The sequence below is a fragment of the Camarhynchus parvulus genome, chromosome 29 (genome assembly GCF_901933205.1).
Source record: "Camarhynchus parvulus chromosome 29, STF_HiC, whole genome shotgun sequence".
In the NCBI taxonomy this organism is placed as follows: Eukaryota; Metazoa; Chordata; class Aves; order Passeriformes; family Thraupidae; genus Camarhynchus; species Camarhynchus parvulus.
In genome coordinates, this window is record NC_044599.1 from 2,995,216 (window position 1) to 3,007,868 (window position 12,653).

At 59.0% G+C, this 12,653-nt stretch overlaps 1 protein-coding gene across 2 annotated transcripts; it reads left to right on the top strand.

Moving 5' to 3' along the window:
- The first annotated feature begins 620 nt into the window (after window positions 1-620).
- EIF4B (eukaryotic translation initiation factor 4B) lies at window positions 621-11,735 on the top strand. 2 transcript variants are annotated; one of them, XM_030967283.1, is made up of 15 exons: window positions 621-712; window positions 3,903-4,040; window positions 5,041-5,249; window positions 6,299-6,415; window positions 6,609-6,663; window positions 6,833-6,976; window positions 7,318-7,428; window positions 7,592-7,759; window positions 8,178-8,412; window positions 8,787-8,905; window positions 8,985-9,195; window positions 9,837-9,904; window positions 10,212-10,302; window positions 10,401-10,455; window positions 10,970-11,735. In XM_030967283.1, exons 1-15 carry the CDS (start codon window positions 700-702, stop codon window positions 11,045-11,047), a joined length of 1,812 nt encoding a protein of 603 aa, XP_030823143.1. In that variant the 5' UTR covers window positions 621-699; the 3' UTR covers window positions 11,048-11,735. The 2 variants fall into 2 exon arrangements, with proteins under 2 accessions (XP_030823143.1, XP_030823144.1); XM_030967284.1 differs by having other exon boundaries at window positions 10,215-10,302.
- Window positions 11,736-12,653: the final 918 nt, after the last annotated feature.

The following is a 12,653-nucleotide window of genomic DNA, read 5'->3' on the forward strand; positions in this document are numbered from 1 at the left end:
CGGTGCTCGGGGGTCGCGGGCACCCTCGTGCCCAGGAGTCCCGGCGTCGGGAGTTCCTCGGGCGTCGGTGTCCGGAGGTATCGGCCCCGGGGATCCCGGCGCAGATGCCTGGGAGTGTCAGTGCCCGGGGGTGGCGGTGTCCGGGAGTCCCCGGGGTGTCAGCAGACCGGGGGTGTTGGTGCCCAGAGGGTGACGCGCCCGGGGATGCCGGGATCGGGGGTCTCGGAGCGCTGCCACGGGTGTCGGTGTGCGGGGCATGGCGGTGCCTGGGGCTGTCGGTGTGGGTGGGAGCCTGCATGCGGGGCTCCTGCTGTCGGGGATCCCAGTGACCGGGAATCCCGGGGGTGTCAGTGCCCAGGGGTCCCAGCGCCCCGGGCTCCGGGGAGTGACGGTGTCGGCGCGTCTCGGTGTGCGGGGTGTCAGTGCCCGGGAGTTTCGAGCAGCCCGGGTGGTGCCTGGGGCGCCGGGAGCTGTCGGTGTCGGCCGGTGCCCGGGGCTGTCAGTGCCGGGGGTCCCGGGGGTCCCTTCTCCTCCGGCCCCGCCCCCTCCGGCCCCTCCCCCTCCGAACGAGCCGGCCCCAGGCCCCGCCCCGGCCCAAACCACGCCCCCGAGCTTTGCCCCGCCCCCTGATAGGGCGCGACGCTCGTGGTCACGTGACGCCGCCATCCGGGTCCTTTGCCTTCTCTGCCTCGTCCCAACATGGCGGCCCCAGGTGAGCGCTGCGCCGCGGGCCCGGGCCCCGCCGGCCCGCGTGGAGCTCCGCGGGCACTGATGCCGGCACCGATGGCGGCCCCGGGGCTGCTCCGAGCACCGCCTCTTTCGGAGATGGTGCTGGGGGGGAGGCGGTGGCGGGAAAAGCGGGGGAAGCGGCGGGAAAACCGAACCCCCCCTTCCTCCTCCGCCGCGTCCCCTCAGGGCGGGCGCGCGCCCTTCCCCCCCCATCCCGCCGCTTCCCATTGGTGGGGGTGCGCGCGCGGCCTGTGATTGACGTGCGCGCGCCGGGCCCCCCCCCCAATACCCCCCCGTCTCCCATTGGCGGGGGCGCGCGCGCCCGGCCGGTGATTGACGTGCATGCGCCCAGCCGGTGATTGACGTGCGCGCGCCGGGTGCGGCCCGGCGCGTGCGCGCGGAAGGGGGGGAGGGGGCGACGCGCCCACGTGGCCGCGAACGGGGGGGGTCGGAGGGGCTCCGGTACCGGGATTTTAGGGGGAGAGGTGGGATCAGCCTGTCCCCCCATTTGCCCGCAGGGGCTTCACCGAGACCCCCTTCCCGGGCCCGCGGTGCCCTTGAGGCTCCTTGGGGTCAGTTGCGGGGGAGGCGGGGCAGGATGTGACCCCTCCCAGCCCCTCCAGGGGTCGGTCCCGGCGTGGCGGGGCACACCAGACGCCCCCCAGTTCCAACCTGGCTCTCCCCTCCATTCCCGATCCCGTAGCATCTCCCGGGATCCCCGGCTCTGCTTGGAGCAGGAGGTGGGGTCCCGGTACCGGGGTGAGCACGGGGGGCTGGAAGGTGCCCCCACCCCACCTGGATCCATCCCTGTCCCGGCTTTCCCTGGGCCTCAGGTGCTTCCCGCATTCCCAGCAGTGTCCCAGGCTGGTTTCCTGCAGAAGGTCGGGTCACCCTGGGGCAGGTCAGAGGGTCTTGGCGCTCCTGCATCCCAGGCTGGGATTCCCATAGGAGTCCAGGAACGGCCCCACACTTCCCTGAAATCCATAGTCGGGAGGGAAGGGATGGATTGGGAGGAGATGGGAGCGATCCCAGGGGTCTCACACACCACCACCCCCTCCCAGTTCCCATGGGAAAACACCGGTGATGGTGGTTCTCTCCATGCTGGATTTCCATGGAATAACACATTTCCAGGCCATTCTATGAGCAGTCCGACCTCCATCCTTTTTATCCTCGTTAAAGCCCTTTGGTTGATTCATTAATTATTATTATTATCTCTGGTCAGGGATATCTGGCTAGAAGCTCTGGCCATCCAAAAATTCATGATCTCTTCTTAAAAAAAAAAGAGGGGAATGTTTTTCCAAGCCTTTCTCTTTCATGTCCTTGAAACCCATCAGTTTTCCTTCCCCTGGGACCACTATTGACCTCTCCAAAACCTGATGGGGGAAGGAGGTGACTCCACCATTTCTCTGGGGCTCCAAACCCCTGGCTCCACCCAGAGGGATTTTTCCTGGCAAATGCAGCAGTTTTTGCCAGGAAAGGTCCCAGATCCAGCGGCAGAGCCACATGAGGGCAGCAGTTCCTCCCTCAGAGGGAGGGAATTGTGAATCCAAAGCCACCTTCCAGGAAATACCCCAGTTTTCCGGGAGGGTCACGGCTTGTGCCTGGGTGTGTCCCCACAGGGGGTGGGATGGGGACAATGTTTCCAGTGGGAATAACAAATAAAGGGGGCTGGAGGGTGGCTCCTGGCCCCTCATATGTCCCCTCCCAGTGGCTCCTGTCCAATTCTGGTGTCCCATGTCCCAGTCTGGAGCCCCATCCACTCCTGTGTCTCCTGTCCCTATCCTGGGTTCTCATATCCAGCTCCTCATATCCCATCCCATGTCCCGTCTTGTGTTCTGTCCTGTCACTTCCTGTCCCCTCTTGGCTCCTCCTGTGCTGCCTTTTGTCCCATCCTAGTTCCTCATGTCCCATCCTGGTGCCCCACATCTGTTCCTGGTTCCTTCTGTCCCACCCTCATGGCACATCCCAGCACCTCATGCCTCTCAGTGCCATATTCCGTGCAAATGCCTGTGTCCCATCCTGTGTCCCCTCCCAGTGCCTTCTGTCCCATCTCAGTACCTCATGTCCCATTTGTGTCCCATCCTGATGCCTCATGTCCCATCCCACTGACTGCTGTCACATCTTGGTGGCTTCTGTCCTCTCTCAATTCCTTGTGTCCTATCCTGACACCTCCTGTCTCCTCTTGACTCCTCCTGTCCCATCCCAGTGGCTGCTGTCCCATCCTGGTGCTCTGTGTTCCATCCTAGCACTTCCTGTCTCATCCTGGTGTCTTGTGTCCCATCTCATGTCCCATCCTAGTGGCTCCTGTCCCATTCCAGCTCATCCCATCCCATCCTCATCATCCCATGTCCCCATCTGTCACCTTGTGTCCCATCCCAGGGCCTCCTGTCCCATCCTTGTGCTCCATGTCCTCCTGTACTGTTTCCTCCTGGCTCCTGCTGTCCTGTCTCATGTCCCTTCCCAGTGGCTCCTGTCCCATCCCAGCTCCTTCCGTTCCATCCCAATGTCCTGTGTCCCATCCTGGCACCTTGTGCTCCATCCCAAGGCCTCATGTCCCATCCTGATGTCTTCTGTCCCATCCCATTGTCTCGTGTCCTATATCCTGGTGCCTCATGTTCCGTGTCAGCTCCTCGTGTCCCATCCCAGTGTCCTGTGTCCCATCCCCATGTCCCATCCAGGTGTCCCCAGTCCCATTCCAGTGTCTCGTGTCCTACATCGTGGTGCCTTACGTTCCATGTCAGCTCCTCGTGTCCCATGTCCCGTCCCTGTGCCCCATGTCCCACCCTGCTGTCCCCAGTCCCATTGTTCCAGTATCCTGTGTCCCACCCCAGTGTCCCCAGTCCCCTCTACCCCCGTCCTGTTCCTGTCCCTGCTCTCATTCCACCTATTCCCACTCTCCTTCCCTCCCATTCCCACTCTTTTTCTGACCCATTCCTGCTCTCATTCCCTCCTGTCCCAGCTCTCATTCCCACACATTCCTGCTCCCATTCCCACTCTGATTCCCTTCTCATTCCCTCTCTGTCCTGTCCATCCCCGCTCCCATTCCCACCATTTCCATTCTCATTCCCTCTCTGTCCTGCCATTCCCACTGTCATTCCCACCCCTTCCCTGTTCAGTTCCCCCCATCCCCACTCCTGTTCCCGCTCTGATCCGTGTCTCGCTCGCTCCTGCAGCGGCAGCGAAGAAGAAGCCAAAGAAGGGGAAGACGCTGACGCTCACGGATTTCCTGGCCGAGGATGGGGGGGGCGGGGGGGGCCCCACCTACATCCCCAAACCTGTGAGCTGGGCCGACGAGACCGACGACCTGGAAGGTGAGGGTGGCATTCCTGGAGCCAGGATGACATTCCTGGAGCCAGGATGGCTTTCCCAGCTCTGGGGTTGGCATTCGCAACTCCCAGGGCCAGGATGGCATTCCTGGAGCCAGGATGGCATTCCTGGAACCAAGACAGCATTCCCAGCTCTGGGACTTAGATTCCCAGCCCCGAGAGCAGCATCCCCAGAGCCAGGATGGCATTCCTAGAGCCAGGATGAGGATGGCATTCCTGACGCCAGGACAGCATTCCCACCTCTGGGACTTACATTCCCAGTCCCCAGAGCAGCATTTCTGGAGCCAGGATAGCATTTCTAGTCCCCAGAGTGGCATTTTCAGCTCTGTGATTGGCATTCCCAGTCCTAGGAGCAGTATTCCCAGAGCTGGAACAGCATTCTCAATCCCTGGGCATCATTCTGAGCTCTGAGATTGGCATTCCCAGCTTCCAGACTGTAATTCCCAGCTCCTGGAACATAATTCCTACCTTCCAGATTGGAAGGCTCCAGGATTGGCATTCCTAGCTGCCAGTGGCACCCATAACTGGAAAAATCCACTGGCTATTCCATTTTTGGGGAATAATGAAGCTGGGAGAGCGATGCAAGTTTTCCTTAGGGTTGAGACTCAGTGTCCAGCCAAGTGGGGGAGCAGCAGTGGGGTATTGAGGGTTTTGGGGACTGGATTCAGAGCTTCCCACTGAGCCAGCTGGAATCCACACTGGAATGAATCCTGGAAAGCCACTCATGGGATTGCCTGTCCCTGCCTTGGGTGCTCTAGATGACTTCAGGGCACCTTTTCTGTGGATTTACAGCTGCTGCCAGCAGTTGTCTCTGGGTGCCTCTGGATGACTCCAGTTGCTTCCAGCTGCCTCCATCTGGGTGGGCTGTGGGATGATTTGCTGACTCCAGCTGACCTGGCCAGCTCAGGATGGCCCCAGTTGGCCCCAGTCAGCTCCAGCTGGCTCTGGCCGTGTGTCTGTGCCCACATCCCGGGTTTCTGCGCAGTCTCCACCACGTGGCACAGCAATGACGACGACGTTTACCGGGCACCTCCGATCGACCGCTCCATCCTTCCCACGGCCCCGCGCGCTGCCCGCGAGCCCAACATCGACAGAAGCCGCCTCCCCAAATCCCCTCCGTACACGGCATTCCTGGGAAACCTGCCCTACGATGTCACGGAAGAGTCCATCAAGGATTTCTTCCGAGGACTTAATGTGAGTGACATTCCAGAGGGCAGAAATGCTGCTCTCTCTCTCTCTCCATCAGGCACCCGTATCCATTGCCATGGGGCATTTTCCTGGGATGTGGGTGTCTGTAGGTTGATCCTGAGACAATCCCTGGATTCCCCAGCCATGGATCAGCCATTCCCGCTCTTCAGTGGGATTGAGGAGCCTCCACTGGGGGGGTTTCCCTGTGGAATCAGGTGGAGGTTAGACTGGGGAGTGGGGCAGGGTAGGGCAGCTGGTTTGCTCCCAGGTGGAAAGCAAACAGCATCAGGAAGCTCCTGGATCACACAGAGGTGTTGAAAACCACAAATTGGGAAAAACCAAGTTTATTCCCATTTGAACCTATCCTGCTTTTCCTCCTCCAGCTCCACACCTGACCTTGGCCTTCCTCATTCCTTTGCTCTATTTCTTGGCATTTATCATTCTTTAAATATAATTCCATGGACGTGTTGTGGATTCTACTTTGGTCCAAGCAAGATCTTGGCTTTGCAAGAGGTTTCCCATCAGGAAATCCATCCCAGGAAAGTCTAAGGGATGCTTTGGGGACCCCCATGACCCCCTAAGATGTCATTTAGGAATGTGGCTCCTGACATTTCCCAGGGCTCCGATCAGGAATGAGCAACGAGCTCCCATGCTTTGAGAGTGAAAATCTAGGGAAAGGAGGTTGTGGGCTACCCTGTGTCCACGTGGATGTGCTGGACACATCCAGGGCTGGTTTTCCACTGGGATGAGCTTTGAGGTGACTCCTGCTTCCCTGAGCCTGGGCAGGAGCCTGCAGAGCATACCCGGCCCTTCTCATTGCTCCCAGTGCAGCTGCCACAGCTGAGATTCTCTCCCCAGTCTCTCAATCCAAAGATGTTGGAAAGTTCTGCAGTGTTTAGGGTGGGACCCCCGTCTTCCTCCTCATGCACGAGGAACCCCCCCTCAATCCCTTGATATCCATGAGTTGGTCCATCCCAGATCCTGCCACCCTTTCGCATTCCCCTTTGGAAGCCAAGATCCTGAGGCGAGCTTCCCTGCCTTCCCTCCCTTCGCAGATCAGCGCCGTGCGGCTCCCACGGGAACCCACCAATCCCGAGAGGTTGAAAGGTTTCGGATACGCGGAATTTGAGGATATCGATTCCCTGTTCCAGGCCCTGAGCCTCAATGAAGAGGTGAGTCCAATCCCAGCTTCCAAGAGCACATCCCAGGGCCTAAAGGGGCTCCAAGGACCTGGAGAGGGGTTTGGACATGGGCCTGGAGTGGTGGGAAAAGGGCAAATGGCTTCCAGCTGGAAGAGGGGAGGGTCCGGTGGGATATGGGGAGGGAATTCCCAGCCCAGCACTCACTTCCCACTGTTGTTCCCAGTCTTTAGGAAACAGAAGGATACGAGTGGATGTGGCAGATCAAGCTCAGGATAAAGGTGAGCGTCCACCTGAGGATATGGATCAGGCAGGGTAGGGATTCAGGGAGAGTGGCCAAGGGCCCAGCCCTGACCCTGCCCTGTTTCCTTCCTTTCCTTTTAATCTTCATTCCCTTTCTCACTCCTTTTGCCTCCCCTTGTCCCTGTCCGTGTCCCTGGCTCCCAGCAGACCGGGATGATCGCTGCTTCGGCAGAGACCGGGATCGCTTCCGGGACTCAGAGCGGTTTGAGAGCGACTGGCGCGCGCGTCCGGCTGCTCCCGATGCCTTCGATGACTTCCCCCCGCGCCGGAGCGATGATGGATTCGGGGACAGTGAGTGAAGAGAACAGGCCCAGCATTCCAGGCACTCCCTTCTTCCCCTGTGTCCTGGCAACTAGCATGATCCCGAGATCTAGGGGCACCTGACACTGCTCTGCCTGAGATTGGGAACCACCTGAGCTCATTCCCACCCTGAGCTTGTTCATTCCCCATTTGGAGCTCATTTGTTCTCAGCTGTCATTCCAGCTCCAAGCTCATTCATTCCCACCTGAGCTCATTCCCAGTTTGTAAGGATAAATGGGGCCTCCTCCTTTCCCACATGGAGCAGTACTGGGATTTTCCTCCTTCCTCATGGAATCTGTGCCTATCCCAGTAAAATCCCGTCCCGCTTCCAGGATATCGTGATCGCTACGATGACCGGTATCGGGATGGGCCACGGCGGGACATGGATCGTGGTTTTGGGAGCCGGGATCGCTACGACGACCGCAGCAGGGATTACGACCGAGGTGGGAATTCCCAAGGGTTTTCACAGGCAGAGAGAGTGGGAGCGAGACCCCCTGCCATGGCCAGCGAGTACCTGGGACTCCCCCAAATTCCCAAACTGTTGTCACTGGGAATCTGGGCTGCATTATCCCTAGTGACTCTCAGATGATCCGTCTCCTTCCCCAGGCTACGATTCCCGAATAGGCAGCGGCCGGAGAGCCTTTGGAAGCGGGTACCGCCGGGACGATGACTACCGTGGCTATGAGGATCGTTATGACCGGCGGGATGACCGGATGGATCGGTGGAATTCCCGGGATGATTATGGCCGGGATGACTTCCGCCGCGAGGACAGAGGTGAGGTGGGACCAGGGCTGTTCCTTTGGGAAAGGTTGGATATGATGGGAATGATCCCGTGGAAAAGGTGGGAGCAATAGGGAATGGTCCCTTGGGAATGGTGGGATATGATGGGGGTGATCCCTTGGGAAAGATGGGTTGGGGGGAGAAGGGTCTCTTGAGAAAGGCAGGATGGTACAGGAATGATCCCCATGGAAAGGTGGGAAGGACACAGAACGGTCCCTCGGGAAAGGTGGATTGGGATGGAAATGTTCCCTTGAAAAAGCAAAAGAGAATGGGAATGATCCCTTGGGAGGGGTGGGCTGAGGAAGGGGATGATTCCTTGGGAATGGCGGGATGGGACAGGGATTATGCTGTCAGTCCCAGCACTGTTGCAGGTGGGATCAATGCCCACCAGGATCTCCTGGCTCATTCCCAGGTCCCACCCAGAGACCGAAGCTCAACCTGAAGCCCCGGAGCGCTCCCAAGGAAGAGGAAACTTCAGCAGCTCCTGCTGCCCAGTCCAGCCGGGCTGCTTCCATCTTCGGGGGGGCCAAGCCTGTGGATACAGCAGCTCGGGAACGGGAGGTGGAGGAGCGGCTCCAGAAGGAGCAGGAAAAGCTCCAGCGGCAGCTGGAGGACGACAAGAGAATCGACAGACGGCCCCGGGAAAGGTGGGAATGGTGCCTTGGGAAAGAGGGAATGGGATGGGAATGGTCCCTTGGGAAAGGTGGGAAGGGCTGGAAGTGGTCTTTTGGGAAACATGGGATGGGTAAGGAATGATCACTTGGTAGTGATGGGATGGACAAAGAATGATCCCACCCAAATGGTGAGGCGATATGGAATGGTCTCTTGGGAAAGGGGGTATTGGCTAGGAATGATCCAGTGGCAAAGGGGAAGATGGGCAGGGAATGATCCCCACAGAGAGATGGGATGGGTGGCAATGATCCTTGGGAGTGGTTTGGGTGGGATGGTGTTCATCCTATGGGAAAGGTGGGATGGGGTAGCCCTTTCCCAGTCCCCTGATCCTATTCCCACCCTATCCCAGGCATCCAAGCTGGCGGAGCGAGGAGAACCAGGAGCGATCCCGAACAGGCAGCGAATCCTCCCAGAGCGGCCCTGCGGGACCCCCGGGAACGTCCACGGGCTCCGGCCCCACCGGCCGGAGTGAGTCGGGATCCAGGGCAGCCGCAGCGTCCCAGCCCGGGGCGGCCAGCAGCTGCCACACGGGTTTGTGTCCCCCCAGCCACACGGAGGAGGGAGAGCGAGAAATCCCTGGAAAATGAGCCCCTAGGAAAAGAGGAGGAGCCACCCTCACCGCCCCCCAAATCCCGGGAGGAGAAGCCAAAGGTGATGCCGGCACCGCCTCCCAAGGAAAACGCCTGGATGAAGCGGAGCAGCCAGAACCCCCCTGGCAATTCCCAGAGCTCTGACTCGGAGCAAGCCTCCCCAACCAGGTGAGTGTCCCAGGAGGGAGTGGCCTGGGGGGTGCTTTTCCAGCCCAAAGCATCCCATGAGTCCCTGCTTTTCCCTAGTGGAGGACCCCAAGGGCCAGGAGTAGGGGACCCTGACATTCCCAGGGATGATCCTGTCGTGCATCTCAACATTTCTGCTGCCTGTCCCAACCTTTCTAAGGCCCATTCCAACATCCCTGTATCACAGAGATGTTCCTGTGCACCATCCCAGTGTTCCTGTGGCCCATTCCATGGAGCCACTGGCACATCCCAACATTCCTGTGGCCTGGGGATGCTCCTGCCACACATCCCAGTATTACCATGCCCCATCCCCGTGTTCTGTGGCACATCCCAACACTCCTGCAGCCCATGGAGGCTCTTCTGCTCATGCCAACCTTCCTGGGCTCCATCCCAGCATTCTTGTGCCCAATCCCAACTTTCCTGTGGCTCGGGGATGTTCCCGTGCCCCATCCCAACATTCCCAGGAATTCCCTGTGGATGGACCATTCTAATATTCCTGTGCTCCACCCCAACATTCCCAGGCCCTATCCCAACATTCCCATGCCCCATTCCCCCATGTCCCTGGAATGGGCCCATTCCAGCGACCCCCCCTGATGCCCCTCCCCTCTTTTCTGTCTCCCCAGTGGGGGCCCCTCTGGCCCCACCCCCCCTGGAGATGATGGGGGCCCCCCTAGGACCCCCCAGAGGAGAGGTGAGAATGGGAGGAGGGGATTGGGAAGGCTCGGGGTGGGTTTGGGGGATTTGGGGAAGTCTTGGGAGCACTTGGGGGGCTCAGAAGGTATTTAGGGGGGGTTTGGGGGATTTTAGGGGAGCTCAGGGGGCTTGGGGAGGGCTCGGGGGGAGGTTGGTATCAGGGGATCTGGGAGGGTTGAGGCATTTTGGGGGGGTTTTAAAGGGTGTTGGGGGGTTCCGGGGATGTTGAGGCCTTGCTGGGGGGCTCAGGAGGGCTTGGGGGGCTCAGGGGTTTTGGGGGCTGTGACCCCCCCACCCTTTCCCAGCAGAGGAACTGAAGCCGGAAGGGGGTCGGGAGAGCAGCTCCAAGGGCCGGAGCTGCAGCCGTGGCCCCGCAGGAATGGGGGACCCTGAGAGGTGAGACCCCCCCCCCAAAACCCCCTCAGGAACGGGGAAAACCCACCCCCGGGCACCCGGAATTTCCTGGGAATTGACCTCTGACCTCTGCTCCTCAGGAGGGACCCCCGGAAGGAGCACGAGCCAAAGAAACTGGAGGAGAACCCCCCCTCTGTAAGGATCCAGGGGGACCCAGAGAGGGGGGAGGGACCCCCCTCAAATCCCGGGTTTGGGGGGGGTTTGGGGAATGTCACCATAACTGATGCCCTGTGCCTCCAGTTAACAGCAGGCGCTGTGACCCCTCTTTGGGGTGACTGAACCCCCAGGGGACTTCGACCTCTCAAATCTCATTTTTTGGGGTATTTTGGGAATTTTCTGCTTTACTGTCCCACTCCCTCTGCCCACCCCCACAGTTCAGCCTTGGGCAGTCTGAACCCCCCTTTTTGGGGTGCATGACCCCCTGGGGGTCTTCACTCCATTCAAATCTTGGTTTTTGGGGGGCTTGGGGAATTTTTTTTTCAACAATGAACCCCCCTGGCCCTCCCAGCTCAACCACCCCAGCAGTTTTGGATTTCGCTGGCCCCTTTTGGGAGGCTGTGACCCCCTGGTTTTGGGATGTGTGAGCCCCTGGGGATCTTTATTCCCCTCAAATCCCATTTTTGGGATTTTTTCCTGGTTTTTCCTGCAGTTCAGCCACGCCAGCAAATATGCCGCGCTCTCCATGGATGGGGAGGATGAAGGTGATGATGAAGAAGGAGCTGAGTAAAAGCTTCCTCCCCCTCCTCCTCCTCCTCAGCTGCCACGGGAACCTCCGGAGATTCCCAAAAATCCCAACCTTGATCCAGGCGAGACGGAAATAAAGCCTAAAACTCATCAATTCCCTCAGCTACAGCTTCTTAAATACCGAAAAAAAAAAACCCACCATGAGCAAACGGGAATCACCCCAAAATCAGCACAGGGGGCGGGAGGAATAATTCCAAGAGTTTTCTCGAAAGAAAAGCCCCCCTCTCTGTGTTTTCCATGGAATAAGGGATGAGGAAGAGCTGGCCTTCCTCCCACCCCCTCCTCACTGGAGCCCCTCCAAAACAGGGATTGGGAGGCATCCAATCCCCCCCAGATCCTCCGGGGTCTGGGGTCCCCCTCCACCCCCCCATTTTCCTCACCTCTGGAATGTTGATTTCCCCCTGGACACCTTCATCATCCTTCTGCTCACAGATGTCTCCCCAATTCCCCCGCCCAATTTTTGGGATGCAAACCCTGCCCTTTACACAGGAAAACCTGGGTTTCCACGCCAGAACCTCAAGATACTCTGAGATTTTGGGATTTGGGGTGCGCTGTAAAAATGTGTAAAAAGAACCTTCCCAGAGGTTTTGAGAGGTCCTGGGGGAGTTTTGGGGTTCTCCCCCAGGCTGGGGGGGCTGTTTGTTTTCTCCAATAAAATGAGCTGAAAAAGATCAGAAAGGCCCCAAATCCTTCTGCCCTTCTACCCACCTTGGAGGGGAACGGGCCGTTCCCAAAGCCCCCACAGGGGGAATTTCCTGTCCTGACATTGATCTTCCTTTCTCTGGGCTTCCTTTTTCCTTCTTGCATCCTTCTCTTCCCTCATTCCATCTTTCCTCCTCCTTCCTCATCCTTCTTCATTCCTTCTTTCTTCCTGCCTTTCCTCCTCCTTCATCCTCCTCCTTCCATCCTCTCTAACTCTTGCCCCCCCGTTCCTCTTCCACTTCCTTATTTATTCTTCCTCTCTCCATCATTCCATCTCCTGCTTCCCCTTCAACTTCCTCTTTGCACCTCATTTTCTTCCTCCTCTTTCCTACTTTTTCCTTCTCCTTCCTCCTTCCCTCTGTCCTTCCACCCATTCTTCCTTCTCCTTCCTCCTTCGCTTTTCTCCTCCTTCCATCTTCTTCCTCCTCATCCCTAATTCTTCATCCTCTTCCTCCTCCTTTTTCATTTTTCCTCCTTTGCCTTCATCCTGATCCTTCCTTCTCTGCGTCCTTCCATTCCTCCTCCGCCCCCGTTAATTAACGGTGATTAGTTGGGGGCGCGGGCGCAGCACCGAGCCCCGGGATGCCACCTCACCCCCCCCCCCTCCTCTTTCCCGGCTCTCCCAACCGCTGGAATGCTGGAACCGCCTCCCCACCGCTGGAATGCGGGCCCCCCCCGCGGCGGCTCCGGTCCCACAAAGGGGGGTCTGTCCTGGCCGGGATGGGGGCGGGGGAGGACCCCAAAGGGCGGGAGAAGGGGACCCTGCCAACCCCAACCGGGTGGGGATCTGATCAGGCCCCTCAATCCCCTCTGCACCTCGAAAACCTCAAACCCCAATCCTCTTCTTCAAAAGCCCCGCCCCAACTCCCCTCCTGAACCCCAATCCC

What these genes read in the sequence shown, in the direction of transcription:
- EIF4B (XM_030967283.1), top strand. An exon ending in GACAGACGGCCCCGGGAAAG is followed by an intron (nt 8,413 to 8,786) that starts GTGGGAATGGTG and finishes ACCCTATCCCAG; the next exon opens with GCATCCAAGCTGGCGGAGCG. An exon ending in GAGCAAGCCTCCCCAACCAG is followed by an intron (nt 9,196 to 9,836) that starts GTGAGTGTCCCA and finishes CTGTCTCCCCAG; the next exon opens with TGGGGGCCCCTCTGGCCCCA.